Below are 20,851 nucleotides of genomic sequence, written 5' to 3' on the forward strand. Positions count from 1 at the left end.
CCGAGGATCTCCTCCACTTTCCAGCAGAAGAACCATCACTCTGGAGGTATCAGATGTCAATGACAACCCTCCAATGTTTATCAGAAGTACTTATGTTGTATATGTCCCAGAGAACAATTTACCAGGGTCTTCCATATACAGTATACAAGCCTCAGATCCTGACACTGGAGACAGCGCAAAAATATTTTATTCCATCTGTAATGCTAATACAGAAGAACTCACAGCAACCTCCTACCTTTCCATCAATATTGAGACCGGGGTCCTCTATGCCTAGAGATCATTTGATTATGAACAACAAAAAGAGTTTCACATACAAATAAACGCTAGAGACAATGGATCTCCACCTCTGAGCAGCAACACAACACTGCTTATCCGTATTGTGGATCAGAACGATAATGCACCAAAGATATTATACCCATCAGCAGACAGCGGAGGTGTGACTGCATATGAAATGGTCCGTTTTGATTCTGAGCAAGGGTCCTTGATAACTAAGGTGGTGGCCATAGATCTGGACTCTGGACACAATTCTTGGCTTTCTTACCATTTTCTACAGTTGTCAGAACCTTCTTATTTTGCCATCACTCAGCATACTGGAGAAATTAGAACCTCCCGTATCTTTCTAGAGAAGGATGTATTGAATCATAAGATTGTGGTGATGGTGAAGGACAATGGAGACCCCTCCCTATCATCTACAGTTACCCTAAATCTCCTTATTACAAACAACTTCCAACAGATGATCCCCAAGTTCAATGAACAAGACATTGAAGAAAATCCACAATCTAATTTACAGTTTTACTTAATCATCTTCCTTGGATTAATTTCACTGCTCTTTATTATCACTGTGATGTTGGTCATTATCTCAAAGTGCAAGAACTCAGAACCCGTCCCAATGTTCAGTAACCTCAGCTCCAATTTATATCCTCCAGTAGATCCCAGAATCTTTTCTCAGTATGAGACGGGAACATTACCATTTCCGTACTCTTACAATGTCTGTGTGGGCTTTGATGCCAGTGAAAGTGACTTGACATATATGGCACCAAATCAAGATGTTCCTGTGGAAAATCTCATTGACGCTGATGATCCTGGACTTGGAAATCAAAGTATTAAAGAAGCTTTACCGACCTCAGATGCTTTGCAGGTGAGCTTAACTAAAAAATAAGTTGTTATTAACATTGATGAGCGAATATACTCGTTACTCGAGATTTCCCGAGCATGCTTGGGTGACCTCAGAGTACTTTTTAGCGCTCGGAGATTTAGTTTTCCTCACCGCAGCTGAATGATTTACATCTCTTAGCCATCTTGATTACATGTGGGGGTTGCCTGCTTGCTAGGGAATCCCCACATGTATTCATGCTGGCTAAAAGATGTAAATCATTCAGCTGCGGTGAGGAAAACTAAATCTCCGAGCACTAAAAAATACTCGAAGGTCACTCAAGCGTGCTCGGGAAATCTCCAGTAACGATTATACTCGCTCATCACTAGTTATTAACATTTTTTAGAAATTGAAGTAATTATTGTGCTCCATGTCATTTTAGCAATGTTCTAAAAATAAGAAATATTCACCTAATTCTTTGTATCCCCTGTACCAAGGCTTCCATTTTCCCCACCATTATGTTTACTAGTCTCGAACATGGATATACCGTGCATGTGACATCTGTAGCATGTCATGGGCTGTAGTTGGGAATGTATCAAAACAACCAAGAGAACAAAAATTGAAAGGGAAACAAAGACAGGAGAGCATTGATGGTTTTCTCAATTTAAGTAATACTTTATTTTACCATTTTGCAGTTTGCTGCTTTTAAAAATAAAGTACATTCTGTTGGACAGCGCGTTACATAATTGTATCATAGCAGTTTCTCTCACATAAGAAACATTTTTTATTTCTTCTATTTTTCTTCCTTAAGGACTAAAGTTGATGAAATTATTTATTTGTATCTATTATGGAGATGCGAAGATGGGAGATGGCAGTCACAATAATGTCCATCTTGCTGTAAGAAAACGTGCATAAAGAGTAGAGTATTCTCATTTCTAATTCATGTAGTATTATATACAATTAGTTCTCTATTTAAAGCAGATGCTAATAACTATATAAAATGCCTCCTGACAAAGCCCAGGGTGGTGAAACGCGCGTCGAGGTGCTCTTGCACTCCCATTGTGTCTCTCTCAGAAGTACAGGCATTAGCTACATATTTAGATGAAAAAGTTATATTGTGCTAAACATCTTTATTAACATAAAGATATAAATGAAAAAGGTATATTTGAAACCTAGAAAGCAAAAATCGCACTTGTGCCAATCATAGTGAGGTGCATGGTTTTATTAATACAAACTGGTAACAATAAACACCTGTACAAATATATGGTTGGTGATCCCTGGATGCTGGTAAGTAGCAAACTTAGTCATCCAGAATTTATCAACCTTGCTTAAATTCAATAGGAACAACATAATAAAAATGTTAAAAGAGTCATACTATGTACAGGGGTCGAATCTTCATCATCTGAGGGAAGATATGAATCTGACAGCGTCTTCTACGCTCCTGCGCTTGTTAAAGTCCAGGCAGTGCAATGTGATGCTGGAAGGTTTCCTTGAAGATGATAGGACCGTGGCGCTCCAAGCAGTGGCATCCCTGGTAATCGCATGGATAAAGGAGTCAGTGGCATGTGACATCAGTTAGGTAGAGTATGGAGTCCTGTGGTGTCCAGTGGCCAAAACCACACATAGTATGACTCTTGCCATTTTTATTGTGTTCATATTGAATAGAAGTAAATCCTAGATGAATAAGTCTGCTACTTTCCAGCATCTAGGGGTCACCAATCATATATTTGCTGGGGACTATTACTAACAATACCCACCTAATGCACATTTTATTGCCCTATTTGTACAGGTGGTTATTGTTACAATGTGTACTGATAAAACCATCTACCTCACTCTAATTGGCCCAAGTGCCCTTTTTGCTCTTATTTCAAAGTTTCAAACATACTTTTTTCATTCATTTCTTTATGTTAATATAGCTGTTCAGTGAGATAGTATTTATTCATCTACTTATCTATCACCCACCACCCCTGGCCGAAGCATTTCAGTGCGAAGCGCGCGTCGGGTGTGGTGGGTCCCCAGGAGTACTCCATGGGTAACTATACTTATACTTATTATGCTATAATCTATATATTACTATACTTATTACTATTGGTGCTTGTCTGTACATGGTCACACAGCATTACTGTATGTATATCGATTTCAGAATTTTGATTAATTGTATACATGTTACTATTTAGTTGGGTTTACAACCTGGGTTACCCACCTTTTCTGCCTGTGCTTGTGGCAATATACCTAGCTTTTTATACTTGTTTTTATGGTGTTTAATAAAGATTATGTATATTTTACTGGCCTAGTCTGAAGGTTTTTTTTGGTTATTTACTTATCTATCACCCTACAGATGTCACACAACACCTGTTTCACTGTGAGAAGCATCCGGCTTATCCTATCGCCCCCCAAAAATGTTCAGATCTAGCGTCTTATACCTTTTTCACAACTAGCTGAATAATGTCTATAGGAAATAATTTATCCTTGTAGTTATCTTATTCATGGCACTGTATTCACTTTATGTCTGCTTTAGGGACCTGTTCACAGCACTGTTCAGTATATTCTATACTATAAATGATCTTATGACATGTACCTATTTATACACTATTAAAAATATGTCATTATTTCATGTGAAATATCGACTCTATTTAATCTGCGCATATATGATACATATGATATGTATGTTATTTATGCAAGGTCACCATATGGTGCTTCTAAACATTGCCTTGATATACTTGCACATATGTAGGTCCACAGTTTTCTTTTACTTATTGCTATATATATTTTAACCTTGTGGATTTGGTTTGACTATTTTGGTTTACAAACTAAAAGTTTATATTTCTAATTCTTATTTTAGAATTTTTGGGAGAGGTATTTTTTGGGGACTAGGTCTCTTTGATGTCTTTTTAACATCAGTTTAATTTTATATATTTGTATTGCTAATATCTTTGAATACTGAGTTTATTATATTACCTTAGTTTCTCAATTTTTATGTATTTCTCAATTTAAATATATCTTTATGATTTTTTATGATATTATTTTGAAATAGACATTTCTTATGGTAACATACTTTATTTTGCTAGGGGAGAATTATAAACTTTTGGTTGATAATTTGCACAAATTGTTAAGTTTTTAAAATGCTGGTTAAGCCAATACTGTAATTAGTTTGCGTACTTTATCAGGTGTATAGTTTTAATAGCTACAGAGATAAAAATGTATCCATGATAGCTGATGGTGCCCAAAAGAACCACTGGCAAATACAGTAAGAACACACAAGTATTGTAAATGGCATATGATGGGTGTCAGTCCTATTACTTATTTAATTTTGTACCTTTTTAATCCCACATTTTACCATTTTAGAATTCTAACACTTTATGTTACACTTATTCCATCAAAGTGGTTGTCCTATCAGCACTTCTGCTCTCTTGGTGAATGGAAACTATAAAACTTGACTTTTATTAAATTGTATTAAAAGATATTAGTCAAAAAAATGTGACAAAAACACCAAAATATACAGGGGAAAAGGAAACCCTGGTGAAGAAAAGTGCCCTATACCTTACACAGAGGGGAAGACTAATACAAAAAGACATATATAAAAAAAATGACAGTACTACTTATTCCCTGTACTGGTGATATCCCAGTAATATATTTAGTTTATATTTTTTTGCTAATATAGTGTAAATGTAGTTATGAATTCTACACAAGATTGTCTACTATATGATGAGGTATATACAGGTGCTTCTCAGAAAATTAGAATATCATCAAAAAGTTAATTTATTTCAATTCTTCAATACAAAAAGTGCAACAAAAAGTGAAACTCATTATATAGAGTGATTACAAACAGAATGATTTATTCCTGATCTTCCTCTGCACATTTTAAGTTAACTCAACTTGTCTAAACAGGTTGTTAAACCACCGCCGATCAGCAAACACGTAGTTGATCAGTGGTTGTTTAACACCGCAGATTGTCCGTACAATCTTCTTGACCAGATTTGTAAGAAATGACAAAGGACCAAGATGCAAAGGGAATTTTATTCCCCACATTACTTGTAGGTTCTCTGTAATGATTAGTCTACCCTGTGGTGCTTCGGGAAATTGAACTGTTGCGATAAGATTTTCCAACAGATCCTTGGGGTTACTAACAAGGGAACCTTTGTGATCTGTCTATTATGATCAGTTCTAGCATGGTAAAGCTTGTAACCCTCCTACTGTGCATATATAAGTGAGTTATGATTTAAGTTATCCTATACTTTTGGAATCCACGATTATATTGATGACTCATTCGCAATAATTGTGGAATCTAAACAGGCCATCGAACACCCGATGATGCCCATTCTCTAGGTGAAATGTTGCTTGATGATCATCCTCGGCAGCACATCTTCCTGTGTAAATGGGATCTGCAATGTTGAGGACAATAGCAACAGAAGAGTATATTACTAAATGTTCATTGCTCATTTGAAGCAGGGTTGGCCTGCATGAAAAGGTTATTAAATGGATGCAAACCAAGAAACACGTTGCTGGTTGGGAGTTATGTCTTACTACTAGATTCCTCTTAATTTGTAAGTAGTATAATATACTTTATAAATTGTATATCAATGTAAATCTATTTAAATATGTAGAAAAGTAACTAGAAGAATTCCAGGAATTAAAAAAATGTACTGAAAATATAAAATATATCTGTTTTGAAAGTAACGCTATATCCCTTTAAAGCAACTTTCAAGACGAAAAAATACTTTTTAGATTTTGCATACAAAGTGATTGTCTGTGATTCTGTAAATTTAAAATTAGTACAACATATTTATTGTCTATAAATCTGAAAAGATATAGTTCTAATATGGAATGCTAAAACAAAATCTAAACTGCAGTTCCTAACTTTGACCTCAGAGCGCCGCTGTTTGCCTAATAAAAAGAGAAATGCAGAACTCGATATCCACTGGTGTTTTCTTTTCACTCATACTGCAGATCTGCATGAGAAGGGGGCAGACATTATCTGCATTCTCTCTGCTATATTTACTGGATTTATAGGAATATTTTATTAGTAATCTGGAATTCCAATACTGATTTAACAAAATTTCCTGGAAGAATTCGGAAGCTGATAAATGAGATGAAACCTTATACAGAAAAATGCAAAGGACTCAGATGGCAAGTAACATTTTCTATCTTACTTTCTTATCTTTGTCATTCAGTCTCCGGTCAGATTCATTATTCCATTGTGGAAGAAATGAGGAAAGACTCTGTAATAGCAAATATTGCAGATGACCTTGGATTAGATAATGAGAAGCTCTCACCTAGAAAACTGAGGATTGTATCCAGAGCTGCAGAGAGATATTTCTATGTAAATCCTAACACTGGAAACCTTTATATTAATGACAGGATAGACAGGGAGACATTGTGTGGGAGAGCAGCTTCCTGCTACCTAACCTTTGATGCTGTGGTTGAAAATCCATTCGATATTGTTAAGACAAAGGTAGAAATCCAGGATATAAATGATAATTCTCCAGCATTCTTCCCTGACATGTTTTCTGTAGAGACTATTGAGTTACCATCAGCAGGGACCAGATTTGCTCTACAGACGGCAGAAGATCCAGATATTGGCTCTAACTCTGTGCAGACATATAAGCTCAGTGATAATCAGTATTTTACACTGAGTGAAGACAGAAATCCAGATGGCAGTACATTTCTAGAGCTTGTCCAAGAGAAGCCATTAGATAGGGAGACACAGAGTCTTCATGAGCTCATACTAACAGCTATGGATGGAGGCAAACCTGTGAGATCTGGAACTGCCTTAATAAGGGTCATTGTTACTGACATTAATGATAATTTCCCAATATTCACCCAGTCAGTATATAAAGTCAGTGTAAATGAGAATACCCCAATAAATACCACAATAATCACAGTGAATGCCACAGACAAGGATGAAGGGGCCAATGGACAGATCACATATTCCTTTAGTAAGACATCAGGAAATGTCCATCATACAGGAATATTCAGCATTCACTCCATGACCGGAGATATTAAAGTAAATAAGTTAGATTTCGAACTAACATCAAATTATGAGCTCTCTGTACAAGCCAAAGATGGAGGAGGTCTTGTAGCCCATTGCAAAGTATTAATAGACGTTATGGACGAGAATGACAATGCTCCTGAGATATCCCTCACATCACTGTCTTCTCCGATTCCTGAGGATTCGGCTGTGGGTACAATGATCGCTCTGATTGAGGTTCATGACAAAGACTCAGGAAAGAATGGAGAAGTGGACTGTAAACTTTTGGAAGAAATGCCATTTAATTTAGTGTTATCTTCTGACAATTATTACAGAATTGTTACCACAAGTTCTATGGACAGAGAGAAGGTTTCTAGTTATAACATTACTATTTTAGCCACTGACCGAGGATCTCCTCCACTTTCCAGCAAAAGAACCATCACTCTGGAGGTATCAGATGTCAATGACAACCCTCCAATGTTTATCAGAAATACTTATGTTGTATATGTGCTGGAGAACAATTTACCAGGGTCTTCCATATACAGTATACAAGCCTCAGATCCAGACACTGGAGACAACGCAAAAATATTTTATTCCATCTCCAATTCTAAGGCAGAAGATCTCACAGCAACCTCCTACCTCTCCATCAATATAGAGACCGGGGTCCTCTATGCCCAGAGATCATTTGATTATGAACAACAAAAAGAGTTTCACATACAAATAAATGCTAAGGACAATGGATCTCCAGCTCTGAGCAGCAACACAACATTGCTTATCCGTATTGTGGATCAGAATGATAATGCACCAAAGATATTATACCCATCAGCAGACAGCGGAGGTGTGACTGCATATGAAATGGTCCCTTTTGATTCTGAACAGGGGTCCTTGATAACTAAGGTGGTGGCCATAGATCCGGACTCTGGACACAATTCTTGGCTCTCTTACCATTTTCTACAGTTGTCAGAACCTTCTTATTTTGCCATCACTCAGCATACTGGAGAAATTAGAACCTCCCGTATCTTTCTAGAGAAGGATGTACTGAATCATAAGATCGTGGTGATGGTGAAAGACAATGGAGACCCCTCTCTATCATCTACGGTTACCCTAAATCTCCTTATTGCAAACAACTTTCAACAAATGGGTCCCAAGTTCAATGAACAAAACATTGAAGAAAATCCACAATCTAATTTACAGTTTTACTTAATCATTTTCCTTGGATTAATTTCACTGCTCTTTATTATCACTGTGATGTTGGTCATTATCTCAAAGTGCAAACAATCTGAACCCCTCCCAATGTTCAGTAACCTCAGCTCCAATTTATATCCTTCAGTTGATCCCAGAATCCTTTCTCAGTATGAGACTGGAACATTACCATTTCCTTACTCCTACAATGTCTGCGTGGGCTTTGATGCCAGTGAAAGTGACTTTACTTATATGGCACCAAATCAAGATGTTCCTGTGGATAATCTCATTGACGCTGATGGTCCTGGACTTGGAAATCAAAGTATGAAAGAAGCTTTACCGACCTCAGAAACACCGCAGGTTAGTTTATTAAGGATGAAACTAAAAGTATTTCCATTTTCTTTTTTTCCTTCTTAAATTGAATATGACTATTGATAGGATAACAGTTCATTAGTTTTTATTACTCTATGATTTATCAATATTAATAAAACTTCAGTCTTATTGTTTTATATTGGTTGACAATGGGCAAGTTTTTTCATACTCGGAGGGAACAATGAGCCTTGTACATAAAAACTGTTCTAGGTTAAAGCCACTGATAGGATCTGCCATATGTTTTTAATATATGCACCAAAACGTTAAAACTAAAATCTGATTATTTGACAACCGTAGTACAACCTACTTTGGCACTTATGTATTTTCTAGAATTTCTGGAATAATGAATGATTTGTGATGTTTAAGTCATTGGAGCATAGGACTGGGTTTGCAATCTCTCTTGTTTCAGAATCTAGAAAACATAGGAAGGAAACTATAAGTTACTTTTGTGTTAGGAGTCGTGTTTCCTCTGCTGCACAGGGGGAATCTCGATCCGTGTCTGCTGCGGTCTCCCATTCTCCATCGGCCGCAGTGGAGCCTGCTCAGCGGAGATGTTGGTGCCAGCGTCTCACTGAGATTGATTCTGTGCAAAGGGTTACTGCTGCCTTTCCAGGCTCTGCTATTGTACCCTGCACTGATCTGCGGCGAGCAGGCTTTTCTGGCACTAAGTCCTGCTTTGCACACACTGAGTATGCCCAGGGCAAGATCTCTCAGTGGAGATCAAGGGTCACATGCTCAGGTACTGCAGCCAAATCTATTGGTCCTTCTAGGAAGGTCCTGTAGGTGTGCAGGCTCTGTAGCAGTCGCTCATTGGTCCTTTTAGGAAGGTCCTGTACGTGCTGCAGCTATTTAAGGCTTGTATGGCCACATGGCCATGCACTAGTATCTTCCAAAGTTACGTGCTTTGCGCCACTGTGGTCATGTGTTTGAATGTGTTCAGGGACCCGGCTGAAATAAGCCCCTAGAATGCTGGCACCTCCGGCGAGGAGTGTTGTGTGCATACATGACCACTGACTGCTGTCATCTGGGTAGTTAGCCTGTGCCTCTGTGAGAGTCTAACAGGGCACAGAGTTTTGCTTTCTCGGCCGCTCTGTGAAGCTAACAGAGCTGGTTCATACCACCATATTGTGCCGCCATTTACTTATCAGCAGGTTCTTTCCTGCACGGTGGATCCCGGGTTGTGATCGCACCAATCCCATCAATAAATATATTCGGTGCATTCCGCAAACCCTAACATTTTGTATGATCTGTTTTGGCCTGGTAGGACCATGAAGATTATTTGAAAGAAGTGATGGCTTTAAATATATAGTATTCAGATAAAATGCAGATTGTTTTATGATCAACAGAAAACTGGTGTAACTGCAGTAACATACAGTAGCTACTTCTATCTAAAATAATATGAATCCTTCTCACGTCTGCTGTTTATCATGTCGTGCTATGTTACATGAAGACCATGCTTTTATTTCATCATAGTGATTGCAAAAGTATGCCAATGTTAACTAAGAACGTCCATTTATTTTTTGTAAATTTTTCCTTAGCAGCAATAGATTAATGTATGATTTTTGGATGTGTGTTCTATGTCTCTTTTTATTTCAGTAATATTAGAATACCATTGCGTTTTTCTATAAAGTGGCATAACTAGAGTGTTTTTCTGGATTGGCTAAGAGAAAAATAATTGCAGTGAAGGTAAAGACCGCTCCAGTATAGAGAATGTAGTCGCATGCATTGGTCAGGTGTAATTTTGGCCCATTCTTCTTCAAATCCTGAAGGTTCAGTGGGCTCCTTTTATCAACTCTTAGCTTTAGTTCCTTTCTTGTATTTTTTATTGGGTTCAGGCAAGGTGATTGGCTGGGCCATTTTAGCAACTTTATTTTCTTCTCTGAAACCAATTGAGAGTTTCCGTAGCTGTGTGTTTGGGGTCATTGTCTTGCTGAAATGTCCACCCTCGTTTCATCTACATCATCCTGGTAGATGGCAGCAGACTTTCTTCAAGAATGTGTTGATATATTCATAAATTCCTTCAACTATATAAAGTTTGCCAATGCCGTTTACTGAAAAAAAGGCCAATACCGTGATGCTCCTACCTCCAAACTTAACTGTTGGTATGGTGTTGTATGGTGATATGCAGTGTCTTTTGGATTCCAAACATGGTGTGTATTATGGCTTCCAAATAGTTCAATTTTGGTCTCATCTGACCAAACAGTATTCTCCCAGTATTCTCTCATAGGCTTGTCTGGTGTACTTGGTGGTTTTAATTCCTTTATTGCCTTTTGTCTGTTTACTTTTATAAAGTTAGCTGTAAATCTAGACTTCTGGTCTCAAACTCTAGGCTTTATTGTGATACTATATGTGGCCTCATGTAGATAAAATTCTGCCTACTGTGATAGCCAGTTGCAGAACAATTTTCTTTCTCAGTTGTGCCAACACCAACCAGCTGCCTGTGGCAGAACTTTGGTCTTCTGGCCAGCTGCAATTTGTGTTCGAACCCTTAGAGTCAGCTTTGCAATGGTTAGTTTTAGGGCAGGTACCTTCAGGTGTTCTAACCTATCAAAACTTGGAGACGTGGCCAAATGACCATTTAATGTTTGGTGGAGATTCCTAAAGAAGAGGAAACTATGACACTTTTATCCAGACTTATAGTAGGCTAGTAACAGTAGAACATGGTGGAAAGGAATATTATAAGTATCACTTTTTGTCAGCTCATTCTACTACTCCTTCTCATCCCCCATAATCTAATTCAATGTGACTGTAGGAAATAAGAAGTCAAGTAAATCCATACCTTTAGTAGCCAAAACTCAGCTCTGTTGCAAAGTAATCCTCTTTATAAGTGATATTCAAATAAAACTGAAAGTGCTGTGTACAGGATGGAGCAATTTCACTTCCTTTCTCCATTATCAGCCACAGTCCACCCTCCATTAGGTGATGGACAGGTAAGTATGCTGCAACATGTCAATCATGTATATCGCAAAATCCTGGAAATGTATTGTATAATCTCATATATGATGTATAAACACAAAACACCAATACATTTATTAGGAAAAGGAGACATGTGCAAGGAAAAATGTAAAATTACAAATATTTTATTAAGTAATATGACTAAAATATTTTCAACATACAAGATTTTTAAACATAATGGGTATTTCGTTAAAACGTAGCTATAGGGCAGAAAATAATTAATTAATAAAGGACTTTAGCAGCACTCAAAAAAATCTCCCAGGAAGATGATTGTCAACTAGACAAGTGAATATTGTCATTGAATTTAATGAAAAAAATTTGGCTCAAAAACTGCAAAGTGTATAAAAAAATGAATACATAAGCTTATACAGATGGTGGTACATCTATTATGAAAGTTCCATGACCAGAGTACATAAGAAAAATTAAATGTGACAAAAACAAAAAATGCAAAGAGCTAAAGATCCATGTGAAATAAGTTGTCTACTGAAAATGGTAAGAGCCATGTGGCTTAGTAAACCAACATGCACACTGCAAATGAAATGTGTCAAGCGAAATGTTACTTACTTTGAAGAGGATGCAGTATATGGTGTGCCCTAGCTACTACCCCGACAGCGCCATTTCACCTACTAGGCTTCTTCCATTAGGGCTGTGGTTTTTCCTGAAGAAGTTATATACTTTGAAATGCGTTGAAATAAACCACCACTGTACCATACTGGGATATACATCTCCATTCAGCAGAACGTTGTCCACTAACTACCTCTACAGTCTGATACTGAGGACAAGGACATTTCACTTTTAAAATGAATGTTTCCACATCGTTTTAAAGAAATGTTTTAAAATATTATATGAAATTATATTATATGCCTTTGTAAAAAGAGATCTAATTTAAGCAAGACTTTGTAAATGAAACAGTATTGATGAGAGATTGCGCTCGGGCAGCGATCATTTCATTTTCTATGAGGCTGCACATTTTTTTAAATCTACTAGGTGGCACTATCTGGAGTTCAAGTCCTCTTTTTCTCTGAAGAGGCGATTTGCATATAAATCTAAATAGTAACGGGTCTACTCTTTTTTGGTAATTTATTTAGTATATTTTTATATTAATTTGTAAATTCACTGTTTAATAGTGATGAGCGGATGTGCTCGGATAACGTATTATCCAAGCATGCTCCCGTGTTACCTGAGTATCTCGGGCGCGCTCGTATATTATGTTCGAGTCCCTGCAGCTGCATGATTTGTAGCTGTTAGACAGCCTTAACACATGTGGCGATTGCCTGTTTGTTAGGCAATGTTAAAGATGGTTTAGGGCCACTTATTTTGTTGATGTACTTTTTTATCTATGAAGTTGTTTTTGTGTCTCCAGAAATCAAACACAAAAATCTGTATTATAATCACGAATGAAAAGGCGATTTAAAATGAGCAATTCTAGAGTTTGTCCTGAGGTTTTAATATTATTTATTTTGTTATTTAACAGTTATTGTCATAGTCATCATCAACAACATATTCTAGGTTATATTATTTTAGTTTTTACTAAGAAAATGAATTAAAATGAATCAAATTAAAAACAGACAAGGAATCTCGTTTCATTTATTTCATTACGTTACCATTCTAAGAAGGTTAACTTACATAAAGTTTTTAGAAACTTTTATAAGTATGTATCGAAAACTTTAAAATATGTCAATGCTGTCAGCTTAATATTATACCTTTTCAGTTTTACACTGACATGTGTATATGTAATTATGAGATAAAAGATTAACAATAATTGCAAATTAAAACATATAATAGTTACATGTTAAAGCAAGAAACAGGGAAGATTATGAAACTCAGGAACATCTAAGTTGAACTTTAATTTGGACTTTTGAATTAAAAATAAAATACATAGATATACTTTAAAAAAATAAATATAAAAAATAGGGGAGACAATATATATTTTTATGTTTAAAAGTGAAAGCATCTTTCCATGATTTTATATTTTTACATATTTATATATTATAATAGGTACTTTTTTTATGAAAAGAAATACAAAACATAACTTTAATAAGAAATATTTTTAGAATAAAGTGTATGTGATTTGTCATGTATAGTGCAAATTTATATATATTGTTTTATAATGTATATGACAATTCAGATACACATTATTCTAATAATATTTCTTATTAATGTTATGTTTTGTATTCGTTTTCATAAAAAAATAGATTAAAGTCTATCTGAATTGTCTTATACAGTATACATTTATATATAGATAGATATACACACATTTAAGCATATTTCTTATCAATATTATGTTTTATATCAATTTTCATAAAAACTATGTACATATTGTAATATAATATATATAATCATCAGGAGATGCATTCACATTAAACATAATATAAAGAACACAGATATTATAAGTACAATGCAGTGCTGCAGTTCCTCATTTACGCCTCTGAGCGTCGCTGTTTGACCAATAAGGAGCAGAAAAAGAACTATAGATCCACTGGTAGTTTCATCATTCACACAGAATACAGAACTGCAAGCAAAGACACAGACAGATTCTGGATTTTCTCTATGCAAAACACTGGATATTGGATGTTTTTTTAAGAAAACAGTGGATTTATACATGTTCATCAGTGGATTATAAACTTTACTATCTTAATATCAGATTTAAGACAGAAAGGAAAGACATGGAACCTCTACAGATCTGGAAAGCAATCAAATGGCAAGTAACATTTATTGTCTTATTTTCTTGGCTGTGTCATTCAGTCTCCGGTCAGATTCATTATTCCATTGTAGAAGAGATGAGGAAAGACTCTGTTATAGCAAATATCGCAGATGACCTTGGATTAGATATGAAGCAGCTCTCATCTAGAAAACTGAGGATTTTGTCACATGTTTCAGATAAATATTTTTATGTAAATGTGGAGAATGGAAATCTGCATGTGAAGGACAGGATAGATAGAGAATCATTGTGTAGGACAGAGGATCCTTGTTTCTTAACCTTTGATGTTGTGGTTGAAAATCCATTCAATATTTTTCCAATAAAAATAGAGATCCAGGATATAAATGATAATTCTCCAGCATTCTTCCCTGACATGTTTTCTGTAGAGACTATTGAATTAACATCAGCAGGGACCAGATTTGCTCTACAGACGGCAGAAGATCCAGATATTGGCTCTAACTTTGTGCAGACATATAAGCTCAGTGATAATCAGTATTTTACACTGAGTGAAGACAGAAATCCAGATGGCAGTACATTTCTAGAGCTTGTTCTAGAGAAGCCATTAGATAGGGAGACACAGAGTCATCATGAGCTCATATTAACAGCTATGGATGGAGGCAAACCTGTGAGATCTGGAACTGCCTTAATAAGGGTCATTGTTACTGATGTTAATGATAATTTCCCAATATTCACTCAGTCAGTATATAAAGTCAGTGTAAATGAGAATACCCCAATAAATACCACAATAATCACAGTGAATGCCACAGACAAGGATGAAGGGGCCAATGGACAGATCACATATTCCTTTAGTAAGACATCAGGAAATGTCCATCGTTCTGGATCATTCAGTATCCATCCTGGGACCGGAGAAATAAAAGTAAATGATAAATTAGATTTTGAATTAACAAAAAATTATGAAATATCTGTCCAAGCCAAGGATGGCGGAGGCCTTGTGACCCACTGCAAAGTACTCATAGAAGTTATAGATGAGAATGACAATGCTCCTGAGATATCAGTTAATTCATTATTCAGTCCAATAGCTGAGGATACTTCACCTGGCACAATGGTAGCTCTTATTAAAGTCCATGATCGTGATTCGGGAGAAAATGGAGAAACGGACTGCAAATTTTTGGAAGAAACACCTTTTAGTTTGATATCATCCTCTAATACTTATTACAAAGTTGTCACTGCTGCCCCCATGGATAGAGAAAAAGCATCTAGGTATAATATCAATATTTTGGCAACTGATAGAGGATTTCCACCACTGTCTAGTAAAATGTCCATCATCCTGGAGATATCAGATGTCAATGATAATCCACCAGTGTTTTCTAAATCCATCTTTTATGCCTACGTGCAAGAAAATAATTTACCAGGAGCTTCTATATTCAGTATACAAGCCTCAGATCCTGATACTGGAGACAATGCTAAAATAATTTACTCAATTTCCAGCAATGTGACAGAAGATCAGACCTCCTCTTCTTATCTTTCTATAAATATAGAGACCGGAGTCCTCTATGCACAGAGATCATTTGATTATGAGAAACGATCAGAATTTCTAATACATATCACTGCTAAAGACAATGGATCGCCATCTCTGAGCAGCAATGCTACATTAATTATCCGCATAGTAGACCAAAATGATAATTCTCCAAAAATCTTATATCCCTCAATAGATAGTGGAGGTACGGCTGCATTTGAAATGGTTCCTTTTGACTGTGAACAAGGTTCTTTAATTACCAAGGTGGTGGCCATAGACATAGACTCTGGACACAATTCGTGGCTCTCTTATCACTTTTTACAAGAACCAGAACATTCTTATTTTTCCATCAGTCAGCATACTGGAGAAATAAGGACATCACGTATCATTCAAGAAAGGGATGTATTGAATCATAAGATCATAGTGATGGTGAAGGACAATGGACACCCCTCGCTCTCATCCACAGTTACCTTTAATCTTATTGTTGCCAACAATTTTGAGCAAGTGGTTCCCAGGTTCAATGGTAACATCAACAATGAGGACCCTAAGTCTAATTTGCAGTTATACTTAGTCATCTCTCTTGCACTCATTACACTTCTGTTCATAATAACTTTTATATTGGTCGTTATATCAAAATGCAAAAAGCCTTCACCACCTCCAGTATTGGATAGTCTAAGTTCAAATCTATATCCTTACGTTGATCCCAGTTTGATTTCTCAGTACACAAATGGATCAATGACTTTGCCCTATTCATACAATGTTTGTGTGGCTCTGGAACCCGGTGAAAGTGACTTTACTTACATGAAAACAAATCCTTGTGTCCCTGTGGATAATCTCATTGATGCTGAAGATTCTGGACTCGGGAACGAAAACCTACAAAACAATTTACCTTCGAGCAACCCTACAGGGGTAAGTGAAACCGACTGAGATTTTCTACATACAATGCTGAGTAGTTTTAGTTATTTAAGTATTGAGATATATAGTATTTCCTTTAGCTTGTTGTTATTCCAAATATCTATTCAATAATTTTACTGTACAGATGGAGAAGATAAACTATTTTGAGTATATTATTCATATTCTTGTGTGTAAAATCTGCCAGATTGAGTAATCAAATATTTGCCAAATCTGCCAGAGCAATCCCAGAATAAGGGCAGACATCCAAGGATTCTGAATGAGTAAGAAAAAATCTATATCACTACTAAAACCATCAAAGTCCTCCCAGAAACAAGCAACGTCTTCCTTTGAGGGGAGGGGACTGTGTGTAGACGCAGGAAGCAGGGCATAAAGAAGTAAGAAATGGGGAATTGAGAATATGGAATAGGTAAGGAAAAGTATGACCTCAGCAAGTAATTTGGCTATAGAAAAAAATTCTACACCTCAATTTGCTCGTAACTAACAATTCGCCTCCTGGATGACAAGCTTGCAAGTTAAAGTGTATATTTGTGTGTGTGCAAATATTGTGCAAATATTGAAATTGATCATTATATGAGCCCATCATTATTTAAACCCATCTAACAGAAGTCAAAAGTGCGGTCTTAGACTTTTGACCTACGAACAAATAATCCAATGAGCATTTTTACATTTTAAATTGAAGACATGCTTAGTATAACAAGCTAGATAATCTAAAGTTTTGCATTTACCCCCACTAGTGAATATTCTGATACTTTATTTTTCTCAACATTTATATCTGTGCTCACTGATGTATGCAACAAAAAAAGAGGGGCACAGTTTCCTGTTAATGGGGTAATCCGTCCTAGAGCTGTAGATCTCTGCATGTACAAAAAAGCAAAAATGGAGGTGGCCCTCAAGGGGTCCAAGTGAAAAAAAATGTATTAATGTTTCAGCTTCCCAACTAAAGCCTTTATTAATCGTTAATAAAGTAAAGTTGGAAAGCTGAAACATTGCACCTAGGTTGGTGAATAAATTCCAATTTTTTTTACTTGGATCCTTCATGGACAGCATCCATTGTTGTCTTTTTTTTGCTCATTGGTAGTGACAAATGGAGTAATAGAGATGCAAACTCCTGGTTTTCTCAAGACCACCTTGCTTGGTAATGATATAGCTGTGCAGTGACAATTGTGCTATCTTCTACACTCACTTCGGGGCCAGTTCAGGCCACGTGGAAGATAGCAAGGGATCTCCAGAATGAAAGTAGATAAAGCAGGGGATAAAACTACAACAGCTGGTCAAAAGCTGAGTTTTTTACATGTTATCAAGATATCATATAAAATTGTTTGTATTATGGTCAACTTTCCATTTTTGTTGCATGAAAACAATATACAGATTTTAAAGAAAACCTCTATACAATTAAATATTACACAAGAAATAGGCAAAGAAAAATGTGGAGTATTTTTTTTATTTTAAGAAAGGAATTAAGCAATTTTTGCAATGTAGTAAGCTGTTAAATTGTCTTTAGCAGATAGTTGTATGATAATATTAGCTTTGTACCTGTTATTATGTATTTACTCATATTCTGACATATCTTTTATACTAATTTCTTGTATTGGAAAATAAGGTCATGTTGTCACTAGTGTTGAGCGATACCGTCCGATACTTGAAAGTATCGGTATCGGAAAGTATCGGCCGATACCGGCAAAGTATCGGATCTAATCCGATACCGATACCCGATACCAATACAAGTCAATGGGACTCAAGTATCGGACGGTATTCCTGATGGTTCCCAGGGTCTGAAGGAGAGGAAACTCTCCTTCAGGCCCTGGGATCCATATTAATGTGTAAAATAAAGAATTAAAATAAAAAATATTGCTATACTCACCTCTCCGACGCAGCCTGGACCTTACCGAGGGAACCGGGAGCCTTCTTTGCTTAAAATGCGCGCTTTTACTTCCTTCCGTGACGTCACGGCTTGTGATTGGTTGCGTGCCGCCCATGTGGCCGCGATGCGACCAATCACAGCAAGCCGTGACGTAATTTTCAGGTCCTCAATGCCTAATTCTAGGCATTCAGGATTTTAAAATTACGTTCTGGCTTGTGATTGGTCGCGTCGCGGTCACATGGGCGACGCGACCAATCACAAGCCGTGATGTCACGGGAGGCAGGAAATGCGCGCATTTTTAAAATTACGTCACAGCTTGTGATTGGTTGCGTGCCGCCCATGTGACCACGACGCGACCAATCACAGCAAGCCGTGACGTAATTTCAGGTCCTGAATGCAGAAATAGGCATCAGGACCTGAAATTACGTCACGGCTTGCTGTGATTGGTCGCGTCGCGGTCACATGGGCGGCACGCAACCAATCACAAGCCGTGACGTAATTTTAAAAATGCGCGCGTTTCCTGCCTCCCGTGACGTCACGGCTTGTGATTGGTCGCGTCGCCCATGTGACCGCGATGCGACCAATCACAAGCCGGAACGTAATTTTAAAATCCTGAATGCCTAGAACTAGGCATTGAGGACCTGAAAATTACGTCACGGCTTGCTGTGATTGGTTGCGTCGCGGCCACATGGGCGGCACGCGACCAATCACAAGCCGTGACGTCACGGAAGGAAGTAAAAGCGCGCATTTTAAGCAAAGAAGGCTCCCGGTTCCCTCGGTAAGGTCCAGGCTGCGTTGGAGAGGTGAGTATAGCAATATTTTTTATTTAAATTCTTTGTTTTACACATTAATGTTGTTTCGATACCGATACCCGATACCACAAAAGTATCGGATCTCGGTATCGGAATTCCGATACCCGCAAGTATCGGCCGATACCCGATACTTGCGGTATCGGAATGCTCAACACTAGTTGTCACATATTCACTGCCAGGCACCCCTGCTCTGATTCGGCAAGTGATGTTGTCGGACCTAAGGTTGTGGCAGTGACACCATAGCTTTGCTGAGCATTTCCTGACCAGCTAGATCTATCCTCTGCCTGGGAGTAACACACATCACCCACCAATGTACTGCTCTTTTCAATACTTACCATGGCCAGCCAAGCCTCATTTTCTTTGCCACTTGCTGTGGGGCATGAGCACTTCTTAGCCACTTAGTTTTATTTTTAAGAATGCTAAATAGGTAGTTGTTAATGGCAGGGCCGGACAGCATTACCAATATCTCACCAATGGCAGGACTGAGTTTAGGGCATGGTACTTTATTAACTGTAAGTCCTCTTTAGACAATATATTGATGCCAGTTATGGCACTGTATTACTACTCTGGTGCCAAATCTCCTGTTTGATATTACAATTCCTGAGTTATCTTATAAAATCTCATCTGTTAGGGGTCGAGTTCCCGCCTCTGCACAGGGGGAATCTCGAGCCATCTCCTCTGCGGTCTCCCATTCTTCTCCTGCCACAGTGGAGCCTGCTCAGCGCAGACGTTGGTCCCAGCGTCTTGCTCAGCCTGATACTGTGCAAAGGGTTACTGCTGCCTTTCCAGGTTCTGCCATTGTGGCCAGTACGGGTCAGCAGCGAGCAGACGTCTTTGGGACTAAGTCCTGCTTTTCCCCTTCTGAGCATGCCCAGGATAAGATCTCTCATTGGAGATCAAGGGTCACATGCTCAGGTACTGCAGCAACTCCCATTGGTCCTCTAGGAAGGTCCTGAACCTGTTCAAGTTCTGTGGCAGCTTTCCATTGGTTCTTCTGGGAAGGTCGTGAGGTTGCTGCAGCTATAAAAAGTTCACATGACTGCACGGCCATGTGATATTATCAATACATGTCATGAGTTTTGCGCCAATGTGGTCATACATGTGTGTATTCAGGGCTCGATTTGGACACATACAATTCCTTTCTCAACGTTTCGGCTAAAAAAACAGCCTTTTTCAAGAGATTAAATGTCCTTCTGAAATATACATGAGAACGGTTATACATGAGATTTACATAAACAGAAATACATCTCATACACAGAGATATTCCAAAACATGGTGAAAAGTAGAATAAGGGTGAACATTTTTTCTCATGTTCCCCTACTATATTTAAGAGATTAAACTTGAATAATGTCGTTTTAAATCATTATAGAATTTAAGGTGGTCTATAATATACAAGAAGAGTAAATGTAAGTTATAAGGGACATGACGGACATCTCCGGATACACATCAAGAGAAAAAAGAAAAGAAATTAAAACTATGTATACCAATTGTGAGACATCCCACACCAACATGTTT

General features: G+C 37.4%; 1 protein-coding gene across 10 annotated transcripts in view; it reads left to right on the plus strand.

The window, feature by feature from the left end:
* LOC143776626 (protocadherin gamma-B1-like) overlaps positions 1-20,851 on the plus strand; it is a 472,349-nt gene that overhangs the window by 187,609 nt on the left and 263,889 nt on the right. Inside the window, exon 1 of one of the 10 annotated variants that reach the window (XM_077266175.1) lies at positions 6,065-8,603. The exons of 8 other annotated variants lie outside the window; for them this stretch is intronic. In XM_077266175.1, the coding sequence (XP_077122290.1) occupies positions 6,183-8,603 (2,421 nt within the window). In that variant the 5' untranslated portion in view covers positions 6,065-6,182. Of the gene's footprint in view, positions 1-6,064; positions 8,604-14,102; positions 16,658-20,851 lie in introns of those variants that run through there. One more of the 10 variants, XM_077266178.1, reaches the window with a different exon arrangement.

The sequence above is a fragment of the Ranitomeya variabilis genome, chromosome 5 (assembly GCF_051348905.1).
Source record: "Ranitomeya variabilis isolate aRanVar5 chromosome 5, aRanVar5.hap1, whole genome shotgun sequence".
NCBI classification, from domain to species: Eukaryota; Metazoa; Chordata; class Amphibia; order Anura; family Dendrobatidae; genus Ranitomeya; species Ranitomeya variabilis.